The sequence below is a fragment of the Onychostruthus taczanowskii genome, unplaced genomic scaffold, assembly GCF_017590055.1.
Source record: "Onychostruthus taczanowskii isolate IOZ18803 unplaced genomic scaffold, ASM1759005v1 scaffold20, whole genome shotgun sequence".
Classification (NCBI taxonomy): Eukaryota; Metazoa; Chordata; class Aves; order Passeriformes; family Passeridae; genus Onychostruthus; species Onychostruthus taczanowskii.
Genome location: NW_024499240.1, coordinates 3,801,287 through 3,824,394, shown reverse-complemented (window position 1 = coordinate 3,824,394; position 23,108 = coordinate 3,801,287). Strand labels below are relative to the sequence as shown.

At 35.0% G+C, this 23,108-nt stretch overlaps 1 protein-coding gene across 4 annotated transcripts in view; it reads right to left on the bottom strand.

Annotated features, from left to right (window-relative positions):
* UBR3 (ubiquitin protein ligase E3 component n-recognin 3) overlaps positions 1 to 23,108 on the bottom strand; it is a 104,125-nt gene that overhangs the window by 38,089 nt on the left and 42,928 nt on the right. The window contains exons 21-30 of one of the 4 annotated variants that reach the window (XM_041403192.1): positions 20,925 to 21,029; positions 19,790 to 19,963; positions 19,541 to 19,570; positions 17,688 to 18,148; positions 14,430 to 14,518; positions 7,664 to 7,813; positions 7,040 to 7,173; positions 4,869 to 4,979; positions 3,122 to 3,334; positions 2,162 to 2,298 (exon numbers count right to left, since the gene is read on the bottom strand). In XM_041403192.1, the coding sequence (XP_041259126.1) occupies positions 2,162 to 2,298; positions 3,122 to 3,334; positions 4,869 to 4,979; positions 7,040 to 7,173; positions 7,664 to 7,813; positions 14,430 to 14,518; positions 17,688 to 18,148; positions 19,541 to 19,570; positions 19,790 to 19,963; positions 20,925 to 21,029 (1,604 nt within the window). The remainder of the gene's footprint in view (positions 1 to 2,161; positions 2,299 to 3,121; positions 3,335 to 4,868; positions 4,980 to 7,039; positions 7,174 to 7,663; positions 7,814 to 14,429; positions 14,519 to 17,687; positions 18,149 to 19,540; positions 19,571 to 19,789; positions 19,964 to 20,924; positions 21,030 to 23,108) is intronic. The other 3 variants (XM_041403194.1, XM_041403195.1, XM_041403196.1) reach the window with 3 other exon arrangements.

The window sequence follows — 23,108 nt, the reverse complement described above, 5'->3', positions numbered from 1 at the left end:
TGCTCATCTAAGCAAAAGTTAAATACCAGGAAAAACTGTGAAACAGCTGTAGATGGTCTGACCAAAAACAACTAAATGCTTCAGAACAGCTGGAACTAGAAATGCTCAAAGGTTACTGGTTGGTACAGGAACACAAGGGTATCATTACCTCAAGAAAAACTCTGGATGGAAATAAGGGAGAAACAGGTCGAATGACAGGAGTAATTTACAGAAAGTAAAACTACTTCAGTATGTAATTTTAATCATGGATAGTCAGTTGTTTGAGTTCTTGAAATAATAAAATCCTACAAAGCAAACTCTTCCAGTTTTGAAGACGATATACAGATTTATTTCCATAAATACAAACTGTAAAGCTATATTAAAATGTCTATTTACAAGTTAAATTTTTTTTAACCCTGCTGTTTTTATGCAATTATCAAGTAGTAGAAGCATGTAAATCTGCATTGCTGCACTGAAAAGCAAGACAAGTTAACCACCTTGAAGCTGATCTGCCAGGTTCCCTCATAGGTGATCTTATGAGTTGTAGTAACAATACAGAAGGCTGGATCCAACACCTGAAATTTCTCAAACATGAATAAATGGAAAATTGGTGACACAAGTCTAACCCTAACAGGAAGAGGTCACAAGGAGTACAAGTGACATATCCTAATCTTAGTGGTCAGCCACGATTTCTCTCTCCAGCAGTGCAAGCAGCAATGAAATGCTGTTCTGGTTTGAGGTATTTTAAACTCTTTGAAAATAAATCTTGAGCTCTGTGTGTAAATATAAAAGTAATACACAGATACATTTAAAATATGTTTAGCTAGCATTTTAAAAGTTATATAACATTGCACCCAGAAATGTATTTTAACACCATTTTTGTATCTTAAATGGCATGTCAAGTTACGGTTGCAAGCAATCATACTTTGATACATGAAATATTAATTTTGAGTCCTTTGAATTTTTGGAACAGTATTTAACTGTATTGATCAAACACGTAATTGCTAAAAATCCCAACACTACTTATCCTCATCTAGCATATATAACTTAAAAATACAGAATAATCCTTTAGCTTGCTATGTATACAATTTCATAGCTCTTCTCTATCAGTTAAAATACTCTGAAAGAATACAGACAGTATTTCTCTTAATAGAATAATACAATAATCTGAGTGGGAGGAGAATTCTAGAGATTAGATGGTCTAACCTCCTGTGAAAAGCGAAACCTTAGAGAGTCCTGATGAATGGAACCTCTGAGTCCTGCTGAGCCAAGCCTTGAATATTTCCACTGCTTATATACTGAAGACACTCAGCCATGAGAGTTTATGAAACTGCAGTAAAAAAATGCTACTCAGTGGCATCACTTCTATGCTTGCAGTTTCTCTGCAGTCAGCACCTTCCCTGCAGGCCTCAGTAAGTCAGACTTTAGAAAATTATTTGCTTAGTGAGTATATCAAGTTCTTATGGGAAAACCTGGTATTACAGCAACTCTGAATGGATTAACCATTCAGACTACCTTAACATGAATGGTAAAGAAGGAGGGGCTGATTTTCTTGGAAAGCATATGTGACACTGACAGCTCTAAAACTGCAATCAAACATCGCCAAAAAAATGCTGCTGGTTTTGACAGTTTTTAGAAGTCTAAAGACTATGTAAAGAGAAATTCCTGGTTACTGATGTAATAAGAAAGCTCCTTCTGTGATCTTCTTTTAAGTAAATAAAACTAATGTGTGGCAGAGAGATAAAAAACACCTTGTGATTTAAAAAACTAGCAATATGGCTGTGATACAGAAAAAGTCTCATTCTGTAGAAGACAGATAAAGTAGATTTGACAATTTGGGAAAGGAAAGCCAAATAAGAAATGCAATATAAAATTTTGATTTATGGAAAGCAAAACCTTGAATTAAGAAGACTAAATAAGCATATGACAATGTTCTCTGGGTTTTGTGCCACTGCGACACATAGTAAAAATGAACTGAAAGACACATGTTTTCATCTTGCATAATGCCTGTATATGAAAATCAGAAAATGTAACCTTGATGTACTGAGTATGCAAAAAGTCCTTTTCGGAGAGGATGAAATATTTTTAAATGCTTTTTTTTTAAAAGAAGAAAGCTATCTAGTGACTAATACAATTAGTGAGAAATACAAAAGAAAAAATATAAAAAGAAAAACATACCCACCTGGCTACAGAATACATAAACAGGAAATCATTGTCAGGTGATCCAGGAGTCTTACTATAATCTGTATACTTCTTCTGTGTGGTACTTTTTATATCTTTCATTACAGATTCCATTTCTTTACTGAGGTTGGTTTCAGACTATGAACAAAGACACAAAAGAAGATTAGTTAATTTTACCTGAAGAAATGCAGTAGCTGATTGTAAAGCGTAGCACTTTCATATCTGTAAAACACGTTTGCAGGTTATGAAAAAATATGCATGAAAAGTCAGTATTCTGTCTCACAGAAGTGTCAGGATATTTTGGAAAGTTATTCTGATTTGTTCTGAATATGAAAACATAACTGGTTTGTCCATCTCCTAAGTTTAAGAATCTCAGTGCTTGTGCTATTTTAAAGTATATTTGCACTATACAGGAACGCAGAACGACAAAGCATCTCCATCAAGACTTGAAGGTAACAAAATTAATATAATTTATGCTGTCATTCAGAGGACCTCATGAAGCTTTGTAACACATGAGCATCTGCAAATGGCTATTTCTGTAAAATTAATAGTCCAATATCTTAAAAGCTCTTTAGAGACATTGTTTAAATAGCTTCCTGTTACAAGACTATTGCTGCTTTTTCATTGCATGAAAATTGTAATTATATTTTATATTACATGACTTCATTCTATGCAAATTACTACAGAGAAAACTGAAAATTTACTCAATAAAAAATTATATTAATGACATGTCACAGCTTTCAATGACATTATATTAATGTCACAGCTTTCAACTGTTTATTTTTAGTAGGTAATGCAGTAAATGCTCCAAGTTTCTTGATAAGAAAACAATAGTATGTTGCCTTCAGTATCAGAAGTAAAGGAACTTTCCGAGGTTGCCAGGATTCTAAGATATCACAAATGCAATATAATGTAAAAACTGAAAGGTAGAGGCAAATTAACAAGGATCTTTCTGCCTTACACTGATGCTTACTGGGAAAGTTCCCAGCTGTTCTTGAAGGTCTTCCACCTCTTGCACAAGATCTTGCATACACTTGTTACTGTGACTTTGCCAAACGCTTCTTTCCATGTTGTTTCCAGGATAACAAGGAAGAACACTGTTGGCAAACTGCCTACACAGGGGACAGGTAAATTCTCCTTTGTCCACTGAAAAACCCTGGAGGACTTGGTCATTCTAAAAGAAATAAAAAAGATGGAGCTGAAATTTGTGAACGATTATTGTTTTTTAGCTTGATATTTCAGGTGTGTAGCAGAAAAAACTAAGTCTAAAACCTAAAACTGTAAAGAAAAAATAATTAGAATAGTTATCCATTTTACTGACAAAGGTCTTAGCTACTAAAGATGTCTTACAATCCTCCAACTCAATTAATTTTCCTGATTTTTAAGCACTCTCCATTGTCAACAATATCCCCAGAATAAAGCAGAAAGACTTCAATGGAGTATTTCCAACATTTCATGTGTGTTGCTTCTTTCTGACAATTCCCATAAAGTTTGAGACTCCAAGTACAGGCTAAAAGAAAACCTAATCAAGTAGCCATTGGCAGGCAGCATGAAAAGAACCCTGATTATTTCTTGTATTACATGAAGGATGAAAGAATGGGCACAGAAGTACACATTTGGAAAGTGAGGATGTGTCCTCAGTACTCCTGTTAACTGGCAAGAAACCTTGCTTCAACTTCATGAGTTGCCTCCATGGCTTGCCATGTTGACATCTAACTGTATTATGTAAAAATAAATGTTTTATCCAGATCAACACAGGTCTATATAAATTATTTCAGTCCTAAAAATGGTAGTAAATAGTCAAATTTATTATGCACTCATCTATGTACTAGGAAAACATGCTAGGATAAGAAGTTCACTTAAATAATCTAGAATCTTCAAGAATTCAATTGCGTGGAATAAAAGTTTGTTTCAACTTTAATAGAGAATCCACCAGAAAATTTACTTTAGAATTTATATGATGCAAAAAATCACTTTTCCAAAATTCTGTAAAGGGAGACTCTACCATGAAAGTCCAGATTTTGCTGCTACATTACTTTACGTGTTTTTTATTATATTTTATATTTATCTTGATGATACAATTACTGCTGCAAACAAATTTAAATGAATACAGAAAAGAATTCATCATGGGATCCAAGAAAGGTTGCACACCTTCTAGTTTCTTTAGAGGTTAAGCTTTACACAGTAGGAGCAATGCTGATACTAAAAATACAAGGAATTGCTCACAGTTTCTCAAAATGAAAAGAAATCAACAAAAATTACCAAAAAAATCCTAAACCAGAAAAACCAACTAACAAAAACTACAAACACCCTCATCCACCAACCATCCCCCTCCCCCAAACAAACAAAACCCCACCAAAAAAAACCACAAACCCAAAACCTGAAGAAATATCCTGTAAAGTAATCTTGAAGAAAAATGCTAGTTCATATGAAAAAAGAAGTCATCACTTAGTCTTTATTTTTTTGTGCTGGTTAATTTTGCACAAGATTTTTTCAGATATATCAGAATAACAGAAAACAAAGTACTTTTGTTAATAATGTCTAGATGCAATAAGAGATTAAGTTATTAAGTTCTCAAAACATAATGAAACTTTTGTACAGGCATACAAAACATTGGATTGATCTGATTTGAACAGCATAAATCCAATTGATTTCAGTAAAAGCAGTTCAGATCCAAATAAACAACTATGACCCTCAGTTTCACTTACCCGTAAGGATTCCATGTAAGATTTGTGACAATCTATGTGTAAAGTGTGACCACAGGTTTGTACATAAACACCTCCTTCCCAGCCTATTGACACTGCTTGTAGGCAGGAACTCTAAATCAAAGCAACAACAGTAAGAAAAAACAACAACCATTATACATAAAGCTGTAGAAGTATTTACTAAAACTTCAAGATTTGCCAGATAGATAGGATTTCTACTTGCATGCTACCCAATGAAAGATATCCTGAGGAAATAAAAAATATCTTATAAAAAATGTTCATTTATGCTGACTGACACAGCAGCTATTATGCTATTCTTTGCAATAGTTAAACTTCTGCAGTTCTTGTCACTTAAGATAACAACTTCTTTAAGGAATCTCTTGTATTACTGCATGAAGGTGGCTCTAACTCCAACAGCTGTTCCAATAGCAGAAGTGATCCCATTTACAAGGGCAATATACTGTTCCAAGACATTTCATTCAGTTTAGTAGATAACCAAAATAACAATACCATAGTTATATAGTTAAACCACAATCTGTTATTAAAATTCAGTGTAAACATTTAGGGGTTTTAATGAGTTGTTGAACAGCATCATATATAACTCATCATAATTGGAGAAGAGAACAAATAGTTGTTTTGAGAACTCAGTTGTATAGTAAGTTTGTTTTGAAAACATTGGCCTTATTGGAAGACTGCACTTACAGCCCACAAGTCCTAAAAAGTTACCCCACTGGTATTTTTTTCAGAAAATAATGACCTGAAGAAACAATCACCTCTGGCAAATTTATAAAGAATTCTAGAAAATTCTCTCGCAGAATATGCAACTATAGTCAGTCTAAGTATTAAATTTCCATTTCTCAAAAATTTCATACACAGACTGAAATGTACATTCTGGTTATACATTTAAAGCACAGACAAAGATTTATGGCTGCCAGAATTGGAAAATAATTTTTAGTGTGGACCAACCCTAAAACAGTCTTAATGTATGATGCAAAATCAGAGTACCATGAACAACTCTGATACTTGCATTTTCTAAAGATGTCCTAGTACCTTTTTTTTTTCCCCTGCATATGAGCAGGAAATCAAAACAAAATCACAAATTTTAGCTATGGGGCATGTTCCTGTTTACCATGCCTCCACCTGTAAATTATAATGTGCTGTAAGCCTCTCAGGCCATAAAATAAGAAAGACTTTCTCCTGCTGGCTGCAGTTGGTAAATCTTAATTATCTGTGGATGTCATTATGAAAAAGCTAGCAAATATGTTAGAATAAAAATTGCCAGTTTTCCTACTTTAAAAACAATCTTTAAGCTTCTAAAGGCTCATTATTTAGTTAGATACACTGAAAAGCTGGCATCTCACCGAGGACTATTCTATAGAAGATAATTTAGCATCACAGGTTCCATATTATTTTCCCCAAAAATGATTTCTCAGAACAGCTGTGTATTATCTTACATAGCTGTTTTAGACACTAGCAAGGGAAGTGACAGGCAGCCCTTCCACAAAGGTCTACAATTGAATATGTCCTGCTAAGCAAGAAAAATTGGTTCTCAAAATTAAATGTGAAAAGCTGTAACTTGGCTTTGTGAAGTAGTGTAGAACTGTTCAGAACAGCTAACAGAACTGCAAAGCAGACATTTACTATCAATTAATGTAAAATTGAATTCAGATGTTGTGCAGAGTTGAGTATTCAGTAGAAGAGGATGCATTCTATTGGTTTCTTCTTCCCATCTACTCATACTCCCCTTCTCTGTAGTGGCTCAGAAGTCTGTTACAGATTAAAACAACTCTTTCCACTTTGCCCTTCCAAAATACTTTTGCCTGATTAAGAGTAATTCCTTGACTGGGTTTTCTGAATGGCTACAAGAGAACAGGTGTTTGCTTAGACAGTGAACCCAAATTTCAATTGTGTGGTCACACTGGATTGTGAAAGACCTTCTAGAGAGTATTTGTGTGGATGTTTAATGACTGTGTAGCCTGTAGATATACTAGACCCCTATTGCCAAAAACATAATGGGAGAAAGACAGAAACTATTTAAAAATAAAAAACCTATCAAATGTAAACACTTCAGAATGACTGCAACATGTAAAAGCATTCACTAAATAGCAATTTCATTTAACTTTTTACAAACAAATTTTTCTTAAGTGCTAGTCTAGCTCACATGACATCCTTACATCTTTGAAGTACCGCTGCAGCGTTGTCAGCCTCACGTCGTGCAGCGCCGCACACGTATCCCAGGGGTAGATCTGCTCCTCTTCAGTAGTGGGGAGTCTCCTCGGCTCGCTGCTGTTGCGGCACTGCCCCAACACTGCGAGAAGGGAAGCAGCAACACATGATGCCACGGGTAACAAACAATCAGGCAATTTTGGTTTGTAACTGTAATGTGCTTTGTTGATGGTAAAAAGTAAAAACTTACTAAATAATCTAAATACTGAGAGTTCTTTTGCACTTGTACATTTTATATATATATACACACAAACACCTATACCCACTAACATTTGTATTTACATGCAGATACACTGATGGCTGTTTAATTTTCTTTTCCCTCCACTACTGATTTTCCTGCAGGTCCGTAATGCACTGCTGCATTTGCAAAAGCTAATAGAAAGTAGGAGGGAATTAAACTATTTGTTCTTTCTCCAAACTTTTAAAAAGCTCCTTATGTGTCTCATAGAGGACCACCCATAAAAAACACAGAAAACCCTGTGCTTCCAGACTTCACAAGACACAACAGGATTTACGCACACACGCTAAAAGCTGCAGAAACACTGCTTTTCCTACAAGCCACACAGCCATACCTGAGGATGCCTGTAATAGTACAACTAGCCCTGTAGGTCTGTCTTCAGTAGAAGGGCCACTTTGTCCACAAATAACACAGTCATATATTGCCTCAGAAACATGCTGTTCGGATGTAGCTACCTCCATGGCAATGTCAGCATCTGGTGATTCTAAAAACAAATAAGAGAATTTATGTTAAACAGAAGTAAAGAAATCCAATTGAGGATTTCCATGGAAGGATGTCCAATCTGTCTGCATTGACGTAGTGATGAAAAAAGTACAAAATAATTTCTCTAGTTTATCTACAACTAAAACATTGTCAGTTGCTTGAAACGAACCTTTCTGCTTCCAAGAAAGACACCTACAAAATGAATGTATGTTTTTTCAATAGGCAAAATTACTCCCTGTGGAATTAAAGGTTTAATTTGAGCTTCATATAAAAGTTGATCTCTTAAAAACTTCTGTAAAACAGAGATCTAACTTCTATCTCATTAGATATACTGAAAACTTTGAACATAGAGAGATGAAGGGCAACAATATGAGTCTCTAGTAAAACCCGATTAGCTGACTGAAACAACCATTTGAAGGAAAAATGACCACCTGTTTTCTTCATGTTCCACCTTGCTCCTTCCTAGGTGCACAGAAACGATCAAGGCTAAGGTCCAGCTCTGAAGTATCAAAGCCACTGCACTTCACACATCTTCCATCACATGGCAGTTGGTGGTGCTGATTTCAGGACAAGCCATTTTATGTTACGTTACGATGACAGTGAAGAATTCTTTATTGATTTGAAAGAAAAGCACCTTAGGACTAAATGATCCACTTCTGGCTGCTCAGAAACCCATACAGTCAGCCTCTTGACCTAGAATATGTGGGTTCTTTGCATCTTTCCTAGCTTTATTGATTTGAAAGAAAAGCACCTTAGGACTAAATGATCCACTCCTGGCTGCTCAGAAACCCATACAGTCAAGCCTCCTGACGTAGAATATGTCGGTTCTTTGCGTCTTTCCTAAAATAAAATTTTTCTAAAGGAAAACACTTCCTCCCTAACTTCAACCATACCCTTTATCCCTGCAATTAAGCAGGCTGAGGTACTGAATAGAGAATCCAAAAACCTTGAGTACAGCAACAGTCCTCATGCAGAATTGCTTTTAGGAGAACTGCTGTCTTCTGAAAATCTACTACAAATTTGGCACAGGAGACTGCTGCCATAAGGAGAGGCATGTTGGGTGCCAGGCAGAATATTTCTTTGCTAAAAAAAGCTCCATGCAATGCTCTTGCTCACAGGGCTGAATCAAAATTACACTGTTCTAGTAAGTACTGATTTCCTAGTCAATTATTGAGGGTCATATGAAAATGAGCCCTGATCTTCACTGACGTGCAGTTGTTAATATTGTACACATGTCTATCACCATCTAGTGGCAGCCAGACGTACGATGAAATAAAAAGCACAATGCATCAACTGCAAATGTCTAAAACATCCAGGAAACTTAGAAGCAAATGGTAGCAGAGAAGGGAGGAAGTAAACACTAAATGCAATTTTTTACATTTAATATCCCCTCATAATTGTGTAATGTATGATCATGTACACCTTTGTATCAAATGCAAGAAATGACAAGCACTAGTTTCAGTTCGCTTTTCCCTCCTTTTCTAAAATATTGTCAATACAACAGAAAATATGCAACCATTCAGTATTTTTCAGAAGTGTAGAAAGAGAATACAATGTATCAATCTGATTTAGAGCAATTCAATGGAAGTAATCAAAAATCTGTCAATATTTCATTTACAAAATACCATTAATTCATCACAAATTGCCTATGTTTTAACTTGAATGAAAAAAACCCCAGAACTTGGGATTTAAAAGGTGTTTAAAATCAGTTCAATACATGCAATTTATATTTTTATTGCCTACGAGGAACAGGGACATAAAAATCAGGTTAATTTAATTTTAGAACTCAATGATAAAGTGCATGCTTCCTTCACAACTACTTAGATGTGGATGTAGCTAGGCTATTCTGGCAAACAATAAATTTTCAAGGAAAGTAAGCTACTAGCACCAAGGAAGGCTTCCTAATAAAGTAATTTGCACCTGAGCTAGTAAAAGAAAACAAAGGGATATTGGCAAGCAAATAAAATCTCAAATAAGTAGGCATACCAGAAAAACTGTAACCAAACAAAACCCCTCTCTTCTTTTGAATGGACTCTGATAAACCCCAATTACTCAAACTAGCTCCAAGGATTTAACCTAACTGGTTTTACAGACTTGTCCTAATGATGGCAGTGTGTAAAGAAGGAGTCAGTGAAAAATACAAGGTAAGACATACGGTACTGCTATCAGTTCACCAAGTTTCTGCCATGAGATTTGTCTCATCTCCTTTCAGTGGGTTCTGGAACTTTTCTTTGTCCTTGGGAATTATTTAAAAAATCTGAATAAATATGAACCTTAAAATACTGAATGAGGATGGACAAATTTAAACTGTGACAGAAATCCAGAGAAGCGCCAAACCTTGTAGCTCCCAGGAGTCTTTTAAACGTTAAATATTTAGCTCTTTGGTTAGTTTTGTACCAATAGAAGTAGAGACACAAAATTACAAAAACCTAGCAGTTCCTACCTCCTAACAAATTACTGATCAATCTGCTGAAAACTAGCACACTGATGTACTGCAGAATGCATTGCTACCTGAACTTAATTTCATTTCTACTCTCCAGAGCTAATGATACATTCTGTTATTTCCTCTACCCAGCAAAGCCCCAAACCAAAAGGGCTTTGTAAACACAGCCAATATAGTTCACAATCTCCACTGACTGTAGTCAACATTTGTCCTGCTGCACACATTGTGTCAAAGAGGCCCCTTGGTATCAAAGCAACTATTAGTATGCTAATATTCTTTGCCCTGACCCAGCATATACATTCTCAAGAGATCAGTACCTAATTTATTTTTCTATCTGGGTTCAGAAGATTGAGTGTTAGGAAATATATGTCACCTTGCATTAAGACTCTGGGCTTCTTTTTAAGCCTAACTAAGGAATGTTTCGTGAAGGACAAAATGGCATCCTGCTAAGACACACATTGTAAGAAAGATATAAAAGATCACCTGCATACTTATGAGGATGCATTACAAAAGTTTAAAAATTACACCGGCCACTTCAGAGATGTGATAGAAAACTATTGAAGAAATTAATCTTAGCATTTATAATTAAAAACCTCACCAATTTACCAATTTTCATTTACCAATTACAATAAGTATTTCAGCAGCTTGCCTGGAACAGATCATATTATGTTTTTATAAAATTCAGACAGACAGAGCTTTACAAATATAACTGTAATTTGTTAAAGATTACTACCAACCTAGAACTGAGTGGTTTAATTTTGTTCTTATCAAGTCCCTTCTGAAGGTTACGAAGTTCTTGCACAGAGTTCCACACCACAAGATAAACCATGGTCTCACCCTGGGGCAGTGCTTGTGAACAGCTCAGAGGAGCTGTAACCAGGAGCTATAACCAGGAGCAGGAAGACCTCGGGAGCTGAAACCAACACCACACTTTTGACTCTCTGGACAGTCCCTCAGACACATAAAGAGCTCTGTCTGCTGTTCTTAAAACACTTTTCTTGGTTTATTTTTCTCCTTTTTTTGTTTATCCTGCAGTCAAACTGCTAAAAACAGCACAGTGGATGCTGTTCTAGCCTAGTTCATTACCATAACTGTTTCTAAATTTCACCTAATTACTTCCAGGCAAGCTTGAATGGCAATGCAGTTCTGCAGATGTCACAGAATATAAATAGAAAGTAAAAGGGGGCACAAATGGAAAGTGCTACAAAATTGGAATTTTTTCCTACAGTAACTATGTGAAAGAAAATGCCAACCTTTATTTTCAGAATCTCAGATTAATTTGTGTATGCCAATTCAAATAAATAAATTCTGCCAGTAAAATGAGACACATTTAATATTGAATAATTAACATGTAATTAGGTAACTTCCTTTTAAGCCATGTTTCATTGCAGCATCCCAACAATCAAAGAGGAATACCTCAGGGGATTAACAGTGCGTCTGTGCACTTTATTAAACACTTTATATATGACTTTATAAACTAAGAGTTATATGGGTTTATAATAAAATAACCTTTAAGCTTTGGTTATTCTCCATTATTCCTATCTCTTCCTAGGCACATTTATTTTCTGAGTATTTCCAATCTTCTGCACTGTCAATAGAAAGGTATTATGTAGTTTTTAAGTGCTATACCCCAAACCAATTACAACACTTCTCACATTTTACCAGTGATAATAATATAAAATTGCCCAAATGACAACAACTGAAACAGTCACAGAATACAGGAGCTAAGCCTCACCACCCCTGCATTTTTGAAACTATTACTGTTACACCAAGTGAACAAAATTAAGACATAAACCTACTAACGGGCTTCAATATATAAGAAAAGTAACAGCTAAGAGACTTTATGTGAGAGGGGAGTGAACTCCTACTGATCTTAGTACAAAACGATTTTTTAACTTTCAAGCAGCTATTTCAGCACTGTTATGCTTTGATTCAGGGTAAACCTATGAATTACATAAGAGTAGTTTTAAATTGAATCACTCAAGAAAGACTAGTTTCAAAATTCTTACTGTGTTTTGTGCTTTAAAATTAGAGTAACAATAGTTTCTGCAACATTTTCACTAATTTTCTGTATCATATAGAGATTGAATTCACAGCTAAACAAACCACTTAGATTCAACAAACTGAAGAAAATATTCCTGGCAAAAATGAATCTAGATTTTTAAACAAACCCCGCACACTCTAATGGTATATGAACTTACTTTCTGAGAGCTGTTTTAATGCCAGTCAGAACATAAAAGCTAGTACTGGACTATAGTACTACTTCAGTGTATTTTCATAACAAGCCAGAAAATGGAATGACAACGTAGAAGACACTGAAAACAGTTAGTGAAAAGGCAAAGTAATCATTAGTTAACACAATGCCTGGAATTCTAATAAGTTGTTGCCAAATATCTTTATGAAGAATTAACTTTATGAAAATGTAGTTTAAGTTGATTCTATCTAATGCTGTGCATGATCTGGTGTAAGTGACAATAAACACTGCATTTTACATTGAGGCATCTGAAGTTACTAATTCTTTAAATACCAAGAAGCAAGTGATTTAAATGTTGCATGCCCAAGAACTTTTTAACGCACAATCATAAAAATAAAGGCCCGGGTCTGCCTACCTGAGAATTTAATATGAATTAACTAAAAGCTAAGTATTCACAGTCCTACACAAAAATAAATGCTGTGTAACTTAATGATTTAGCTACCATGATTCATCCACAAATCAAAGCAGTTATCTTAAAACATAGCTTATAAAATCTATGCATGCAAGTATTTATGCACATTTATGTATATATGCAAATATAGCTATATAGCCATTGACAGGTACATCTACATGCATATATATATATATATATAGATCTAGATCCAGACATATATCCGATTTCATATATAAACCCCATCAATTTCAAAGTTGCAATATGAAAAATTCGAAATATAAGTGACTGAAGAATAGAAGTTTCCCAGTTACTTTCAATTAGCCATGACCATATAAAAACTTGAACTTTAATAAGGAGAACTTCAAGGTTCTTCTTGCCTTCTTCCTTACTTCAACAAATAGCTGCCATTTAGTGAGGTTGATTTACAATAGAAAGTTCACAGATGAAAATTAGAGTATTGCACACCATCCAAACAACATCATATATAGAGTGATTAATTTCATGGAATCTCAGCAAGTCTGGTTGGACAGGATCTTAAAGATCATAAAATCCCAACCCTCCTGCTGTGGGCAGGGATATCTTCCACTAGAGCAGGTTGCTCAGAGCCCCATTCAAGATTGCTAAGGTATCCAAAACCTTTATAAATATAAATGAATACATCTTCTCAGCAACCTATGAAATAAAGGGAATTTAGCAATTTCAAAAGACAGATGTTTTCAGCAAATACACTTGTCAAAGTGTTTCTAACCAATGCTTAAACTCAAATCAAAACTTCACAGTAGATGATACTTGATGGAAGGTGGGAGAAGATTCCAGCTTTTTCTTATCTTTCAGAAATGATAATTTTCTATGAAGTGACCCAAATGACAAAAATATTTTCCATTCCTCACCTGAACAGAAACTAATCAGGATTATGCACTTCTACACAGGAGAATCTGGAAGAACTCACCCTCAAGAAAAACAAGGCTTGATTGTGTGTAAGGACAGTATTTGAAGTAGATTATGTTATCACTTATAGCAACTGAGGTGATCTAAAAATTATGTTTTCCTTAGATCCATAAACACATTTAAAAGCTAAAATTTTCACCATATTAATCTTGGAGGCTCTATGGAGAAATAATCTTAAATTTTGTTATTACAGATTAAAGAAAAATACAATCTTAAAAATACAAGCTAATTTGGGGACGATTTTATATTAAAGAGAAATACTTTAAAACATATTACACATTTAATCATTTCATATACTGTATATTAACAAAAACTAGGAATAAATTTATGTCCTACAAATTTAATCTATTCTTTAGCAATTATGTATTCAGTAATATCTGTCCTATAAACAAAGTTAAGCTCCCTAAGAAGTGTAAACAAGTGGATACAAAAGTAGAATCTGATGGGAGAGCTTCCTCTTTGGTTAGATGGTTGGGGTTTTTATGTGTGTGTCTTTGTTTTTTAAACTGAGTAGAAGCCTTAATATTAACATGTGGGAAAAGACATAAAAACAAGCAGACAACCGCACAAAAACTTACCAACATCCATGGCAGTTTCCATGAAGCTTTTCTGCCTCGAGGCAAATTCAGCCAACAGTTTCTGTTGCCTTTCTCTAGCCTTCTGTCGTCTATGTGAAAGAAGGGGGAAGAAGAAAAAATAAACTTATATAATGGAGCAAAAAAACCCTTGAAATGTCAAGCTGATTACAATTACCACCTTAAAACAGTATAATTCCAAATTAAGGTTGATATAAAGGAATAATTACCAAGCCTAAAAAAGGAGTCTTTTGCTTTTCTGAAGCAGAGTTTTTAAGAAATTAAATGTTACTTTCTTTTGAGTCTGAAAAGACAGAACAAAATCCTGTCCTTAAACACCCTTCAAAGGTGTTCACCACAAGATCTTTTAACAGATTAGGCCATAACATTGCAAGAAAAAGAACTCAATACCTTAATCTTGAAACTTTTTTATCTGTTACACATGAGAAGAAAACCAGAGAGCAATGTCATTTGTACAAAAACGAGTACTTCTGTGAGAAATCAACTTTTGCAAGTTAATAACAATAATAATAAAAAGTCTACTTCACTCCTGCTTGATATCAAGCTTGATGGCATGGGAAACAATTATGAATAATTTCTTTTCCAGCAAAGCCTCCTCACAGTGGTTCCTTCTCCCCCACTTCCACCCAAAATACTGGCCACCAACAACTTTTATTCTGGGATTTAAAGCACCATGAGATTGCATCCAGATTAAAGCCCTCATCTCCCTGAGGCCAAGCTGACTTCACTAACTTTTCCTCATTGTTTGTCACAGCTCTGGATTTATAAATGGAAAACACCAGAGACTTACTCTTGTCTATCCATCTATTTAAACTGTTTCAGTGACCTGTACAAGGCTGTATGACCAGTTTTATAACTCCCTATATAAATATATACTGCATTGGCTAGAGGAATATTGATGGGTGAAAAATGATAAAGAAAATAGACATTAATTTTCCTTACTTTGACATGAGTTTATAAACAGAGGAAATGGGAGAGTGGAAGTGAGAAAACCAAACAAAAGCCCTGTACCACAGCTGCTCAGCACACAGAAAACATCCTCAGCTGAGGGGGTTTACAAAGCACCTCCCCAGTGCAGCTACAGAAGTTCTATCATAGCTACAAATTCTGTGCATCAGCATTTACAATGCATTTTTTCCACTGCTCAGAGATGATCCAGATAACTAACATGGGCTTTAAGAACATCACTTGGTGTCTGATTCCATGATGGGGGAGTCCTCTAAAGTCTCAAGCACTGTGTGATTATCAGTGTCCTGGCACAGGAACTGGCATGCACAGGCCCAAAACAGCTCACATAGCACAACCTGTCATCCTGAGGTGATTGTAAGTCAAAGCTTCTGATTTGTTTTCTTAAAGGCACCTGAAAGACCCAAATATCTCTGCCCTTTGTCTGTTACATTTTATAGTCACCATTTCTCAAAATAACTTCTATTTACATCACTAAGATTCATTATTCTGAGGATCAGACCAGAACATTCATTAGACTTGATTTTATTTATTTCTCCCTGGAAATTTCTCAACACCTCAACTAAAAGCAGAGTGACTGTAAATAGATGCATTTAATACGAAGACATAAACAAACTCTGACAGATTCAGTACAGCTCAGTAATTTTCCATGATGGCCCATGGGAATATGACACTGCAATTGAAAAAATACTGCAAGCAGCTAAGCTTGCTTCTAGTCCTGTATCTCAGTTTCTATGGCAACAATCCATTGCCTGAGTGATGCCATTATATGTTGAAGCTAAAAAAGGTGATTACTTAACGTTCACAGTCTGCTCAGTCTTCACTGACACAAAACTGGAATTGGGGGGAAAATTAAAACAACTGAAACAGTAAAAACTGAAGTCTGGCTTTATGAACATTGTCACTCTATGGGTTTAGTCATTTCAGTTATCATACTGTCCTTCAATAAACTTCATGGGTCAACCGATACCATTATAAATTTGATAAGAAGATAATAATCACTCAGAACAACAAAAAATGGGAAACATTCATTTTTATCATTGCTTTAGCCCCCAAACTTAACTGAAAACTTCGTGGGCCTCCCACAGATCCTTGAAAATATCACATCCTTTTACAGAGGGAACTGAATAACCTTACCCTTTACAACATGAAAAGTTACTTGTTTCATCCATGCCCCTACTTTCCCTGTACATAAATCTAGCACTATTGAGTTCCACATTCATGATTAGGTACCCAAGATGTAGCTGTCGTTTATCTAAAGCAGCTATTCATTCTGGCTCTTTCTGATTAGCAATTTTACATGCTAAACCTTGACTATTTCTCTCTATTACAATCAATACTGAAAATTAAACTATTAAATAAACACTAGCAAGACAAAAATAATTTTACTTTGTAAAGTACATAACATACAAATATGTTAAATCTATTTGCCATATTCTTATGTGTTATTTTCCAGCACAGTGAAGGCCTTGGAGAGATTTTAATGAAAAATTTATTTTCAAACAAATAAAATAGCAGAAAAATAAAAGTAATCCAGAAACCAACTGAGTCAGAGTACTGCACTTTTCTACTTAAATTTCTAGAACCGTAGCTACATATTCTGGTTACAGAAACCCTTCAAAATACTGGACAAACAAGTACTCAATTGTCTTCTTGTCCACTCCAGCCTGTGCTCTCTACTTCAACTACTGTGGTAAGTACTCTGACCTGAATTCCCTACTTTGTATACTCTAACCTTCTAACACTATGCACTGTCCACTCCCTTCAAATCCTATGTTCCAGCCTTTTGCACCAGCCAAGTGTCAGTCAGTTCCCACTCCAGCCAACTCTTCTTTGCAGCTGAGTCTGCCATCCCCCAATTGTCAATCTCTGTCTCTCATAGCCTCCAGACATTCTCCTTCTCCTACCAACTCTCAAGACCTCATTCTTCCCCACTGAGATTTTCTCTAAAAAAGTCTTCAGGTTAAGCCACAAAAGCTAACACAATCTTAATTCTACATCTTTGTATGTATGAGTTTTATAAAACAAAGTGTGAGCATGTATACCACTTTAAATAATTATTAAAATTTTCTAATTTAAAGATTTAAAATAGCAAAGTAGAGATTCTTCCTCATTACCCATGTAAATCATGGATATTCAAATCAGATAAAGAGAACTGTAGAATTAAGACTTATTCTTTTAGTATGTAATTCATACAAAACCCTAAAGATCAATCAATAGATGCACAGCACACACTGTCCTTCTACTGCTCCTTTGTCTTGTTATTACGGTTACCTTTCTTCTTTATCCAAAGTTTTCTTCTCCGCAGAACTAATCTTTTTTGGTGGTACAGGAGGCGTCACCTTCCTGCATATCTCTTCAATTATACGTTTATTCAATCTGCTCTGTACAGCAGCTTTCAGTAAAATTCTTTCTACTGCTGTCATTCCATCTCCGTGAGCGTATCTCGGAATTTCCGGGTGGATTAAAACATCCACATCATCCAGCCATGGGGGATAGTAAGAGTTTTGTTTTCCTGAGAGTTTGTGATGCAATTTAATCAGCAAAGACAGTATGCTTTCCTTGACTTCTAGAATGGCTGTGGTTAACTGTGGAGTTGCACCAGGTGCTGACCATTTCATTGATGTTTTGGGCCGAACCACCTGATTTGCCTCGCTGGTGTTCCGATTGATGATCTCCTGAAATTTCTTTCTCCGTTCTGCGACCAAACTGAACACTTGAGCTGTCCCTGAGTTCTTGGGAAAAAAAAATTACATTATTAATTTGCAAAAATACAAATTTAAACAACACACATTTCTAAAACTACAGAAAATATTTGAAGCTAGGAAGAAAACCATGAAACTTAAGATTCTTCTCCACTCCCAAAAGCTAATGAAAATTAGGATAGCAAAATTCTAAACCTGCATATTGTATTTTTATAAGAGTCTGTTATACACAACTGCATAAAAAGCCAAGTACCAAAGGAAAATCCATACTGAAACACTAACAACTGATTTTACTCTAGTCTAACTTAACAATTGTGTTATCCGGGTAATATTTCCTTGGTTTTTCTAGAATAGTTATAATTTCAGTATCTTTATATCATTTAAATGCCTGAGCACTGTTGCACAATGTAACTCATTAGATCACACAGGTGAATACGGGTGAGCCCACACATCCCATGAACATTGTGCATTTTATCTGGATTTATTAGGTAAGATCCAGAAGCCACACACCCCTGTTTGCCAGCAGAACTTGCTATCCAGGGCATGTGAGCATGAGTGCAGTTACATTAATGACAGAGCCCATTTAGATCTATCTTACACTACTCTTGCTTGCAGTATCAAATTAAGGATACATATACCAAATCCACTCCAGAAAGGTGTTTCTTCAAGGTTTTGAACATGAAATTCAGCACACTAACATCTTACCCTCTCCTCCTCAGAAGGCTGAGCAATTAAGAGATATCAAATATAAAAATGGAATTTTGACTATCATCTCACCTACCTTCTTTATGTTTTAATCTATTTCATGCCATCTCCCTACTTTAGATTTTGTCTATTTTTCTGACATGAACATGCAAAAGAACTATCCACTGTATTTTGCTACATTTGGCACACAGTAATCTCAAGTGCTGCATACAATAGATACAAAAGCAACACTGACACGGGGATTGTATCATCTACTGCCTATAAATCTTTCAGGATCCCACCATTTCCATATTCCTTTGTTTTCACAACCACAACAACAAATGGCTATTAATAATTTCAAAAACACTTTCAATATAAGGGTAAACTTACCTAGACTCAAGAAAGCTAAGACTATTCTACATTATTTAATGTTAGTAGTATCTTGGCAAGATCAAACAGGCCTAAACACAAAGCTCAAGCAGCCAGTATCAATGGCATTTTATATTTGATAGGAAGCTTTTATTTCCAAATACATATTAAAAATGTAAAGGCGTTTTATTGCTTCAAAGTCTACCACCTAAAATTACCATAGAGAACATGAAAAAAGCACGAGCCCTTGCAATATTAATTAAAAGGAAATTTAGGAAAATTAGAAGGTTCCACTGAACGTTAAGGTGAGCACAATTAAAGCATGTTGCTAGTTAATCGCTTAGGAGAACAAACTGCACACAGATCTACCTCTCTCTGGAGGCTCTTCCGCCTTGAACTCTGGTAGATTGAGGACAAAAAAAGTCATTAAATACATCATTTGGAAGGAGGCATCATTGGAAATAACTTCTATTTCTGCTATCAGTAGATATAGGAAAAATAACTGAAGGAAAAAATATCCTAAGGAATTAATAAAAACAGTAAAAAAAACTAACAAAAATGCCAACATAGGCAATGACTTAAACTAACCTAGAGAATCTGGTATTTGTATCTACTTACTTGTGATGAAGCTAAACCATCAGAACTTGTACTTGCAGGTGGTTCTCTCTTCACCTCAGGAGCAGTTTCTGGTACTCTCACTCGGACATAGTTAATGAAGTGACGCATGTTAGAAACCAAATTACTACCTGGAAACCAACTATCATGGCAACGCTCTTGTCCACCTGCAGATTCCTAAAACCATTAAGAAAATTGTGATATACTTTCTCTTATTAAATTTCTCATATTAAATAACTGGTACTGCTTTTGTAACTGTATTACAGAGGCCACAATATCTCCGTGAGACAGGAACAACATGTTGAACTTTATGTACCTCAACAAAGCTAATATGCCTTTTAAAAATTTTGATAACTGATGTGAGTCCCATGAGGATCACAGGGATGATAAATACATAGGTCTAAGTATTTTATTTGAATATAATCAAATGCAGCCATTGGTGCTAGCTGGCAGAAGTAAAAGGAACTCTGGAGAGGAATCCTAAGCTGTACAATCAAAGATTAATATAAAAAATCAGAACTATACAGAAGACAATCTCTGGAAAAAATGTGGCAAATTCTTAAGTCAAAAGGCAGTGCTGATCAGATAAAAAACTAATATAAAAAATCAGAACTATACAGAAGACAATCTCTGGAAAAAAATGTGGCAAATTCTTGAGTCAAAAAGCAGTGCTGATCAGATAGAAAACAATGGTAATAGAAGGGAATCTGGAATCACAAAAATAATGGCTCTTTATATTTAAATATCATTAAAAGTAGAATTAAAATTCTGACTTATTCACAGATTTTTGAAGATACAGATCTGTAGCAATAAAATGTTCAGTTATAAGGGTTTCAGGTGAAAAATTAGAGATTTTTAGCCTTAATGATTTAAATTTTTTTGCACAGTTTCTAGTACTAACTTACACAGTGGTAAAGATCTAATCAATCTGTGCTGTCAGACATACACAGAAAATGCTGAAAAACATAACAAGATACCATAGTCTTCCTCACAACAGTATGCTTTTATTAGTTGTTCCCCATATAAGTTAATAAAGATGCTTTATTCTAACTACTATGGTAAAAACTAATTTTAAACAATACTGAATCATTAAAAAATACCTTTGTATTTTTAAGAAAATTACGGCATTTATTCTTACCTCTTCATCTGATTCTTGTTCAGGAGAATTTTCCAACCCCAGCTCAATCAAATATAAAACCATGCAAAGCACATGCTCTGATAAGTTCTGATGATCCATTAATATCTAGGTAGGAAAAGAGACACATCATAGAAGATTAAGGCTTCAGTGCATCTAAACTTAAGAAAAGGTGTTTTGGATAATACATTTTGGACTCTTCAGTTCTTGTGGATTTTTTTTTGTTTGTTTGAAATTTGATTAAAAATTATTTTGAGATTTAGAAAAAACCTAACCTTTGATCATCACCACAAAAGCAAAATTTGATTTTATGTCTTTCCAGTCAAACAAATTTGTACCTTAAAGCTATTACTAGTTCAAGCTGCAATTTACTTCAACACCAGAGTGACAGGTACAGCTGCATAGACACCATACTGTCAATTACATGCAAAAAGCTGCTCTCAGCCTTCCCTCCCCTTTTCAAGTGATCAATCACCAAAGGCCTCACGAGGTCCTAGTCCTATCAGTGATGCTGGTTAACTGGGACTACCACAAAGGTTAACATCAATTTAGTTCATAACCACCTTCACATAATCTTTTTTAGTTACAAATAATAAAAAAACTTATCTTTAAATTAATAAATGCCCATATCTTTCTTCTAAAACAACTTCCAATGCATTGAGAGGACGAACCAGTACTGCTAAAATTAAAAACCAGGACAACTATCCTCTTGAGAATACTCTGAACTAAAGGAAAGAAAATGGCAAATAAATGCAAGTTACCAAGTGGGTGAGAAAATACGTTTAAAATTTCATTGTAGACAGGCTACTACACAAATTAATGTTTTTAGAGTGTAGCCTAGTAAAGTTTTAAATATGACTATGTTTTAAATGGATGAATTTTCTACGTAAATAAAGCCATTAGAAATATCAGAGAGACAAAGTTCTTAAAAATAATATTGTTTTACAATAGTTCTTCTAAGAATTGATTGAGGAGCTGATTTAATCAACAAATCTGAGATGATAGAGGTTATTTAATTAAAAAGAGGACTCGGTATTCCGTTAATACTAAGAGCACGTGTAATTGTAGCAGTTGGAATCAAAAGTCATATTGACCAACACTTCTGAAAAGTAACATCACCAAATATAGTTTACTGCTCTTCCACAGGAAGTCCCAAAAGCCAAGAGATATAATAAAGGCTGTCATGAATTGGCAAAATTTCACAAAGAGAGTGGGCATTATTTAAGCCAACCTAAAAAATCAACCACTGTATTTTCCACCATCCACAAATCCGGTGGGAAAGTATTCAGTATTCCAGCTAAAACAGCAACCCAGTAATGGCTAAGATTCTCAAGATTTAAGCCCTTGAAGGTTCTTAATGGATTAAGAGAAAAAGTGGCCAAAGACACCCAAGCAAGACAGTAAAAGATGATGCATTCCTTCCCTAGAGTCTCCATTTCTGCTCCGTGTCAAAACATTATTTGATCTTCTCTGTGGTCCCAAGCTCTCCCTTCCTTCACCAGCCTTCCTGTAGTACTAACAGATATTTTCTATTCAATAGAAATTTAACAGTGAAACAGAATATGAGTTTTAGGTAAGATGGGAGCCCTTAGAAGAGCACAAAAGGAAAAGTCTGCCCAGGAAAAAAGCTACTCAAAGCAATTTTTATAGTCCCTCATCTGCCTCTGGAGCACACTGCTTTGAGAACACTTTCTAAGTACAGACTCAAAGTCCATTTTCTGATGAATGGACTCTTCAAAAAGGATGTGCTTCTCTTGAAGACAGCAGCAAACTATCAAAAATAAAACCAAACATAACTTAAAGGCACCAATTAACCCTGAAAAGCAGTTGTTATAACATTATCAAGAGCCAGAATGTATTTGGGAAATGATGCTAGAAACAACTGCAGTTATGAGACTTATTTGACACTGAAGATTTAAAGCCATTAGAGTTGTGTATTTTTTAACAGTCACTGCTGATGCCTTAAAATTCTGCAACAGGAGCCAGAGGAACATCATTCTCGCCACTGTGCTTCCTGAAACCATCATGGAAGAACAATCTGAATGGCAACTCTGATGGTTAATACAGCTCCTCAAAGTAGAACAGGATCTTTCAGCCACTTGGGTACTGACTTAGCGTATGTTTATATGAAACAATCATTTATGAAATAACCAAAGTGGTAGGAAAAAACATGTACTAGACTTGAAA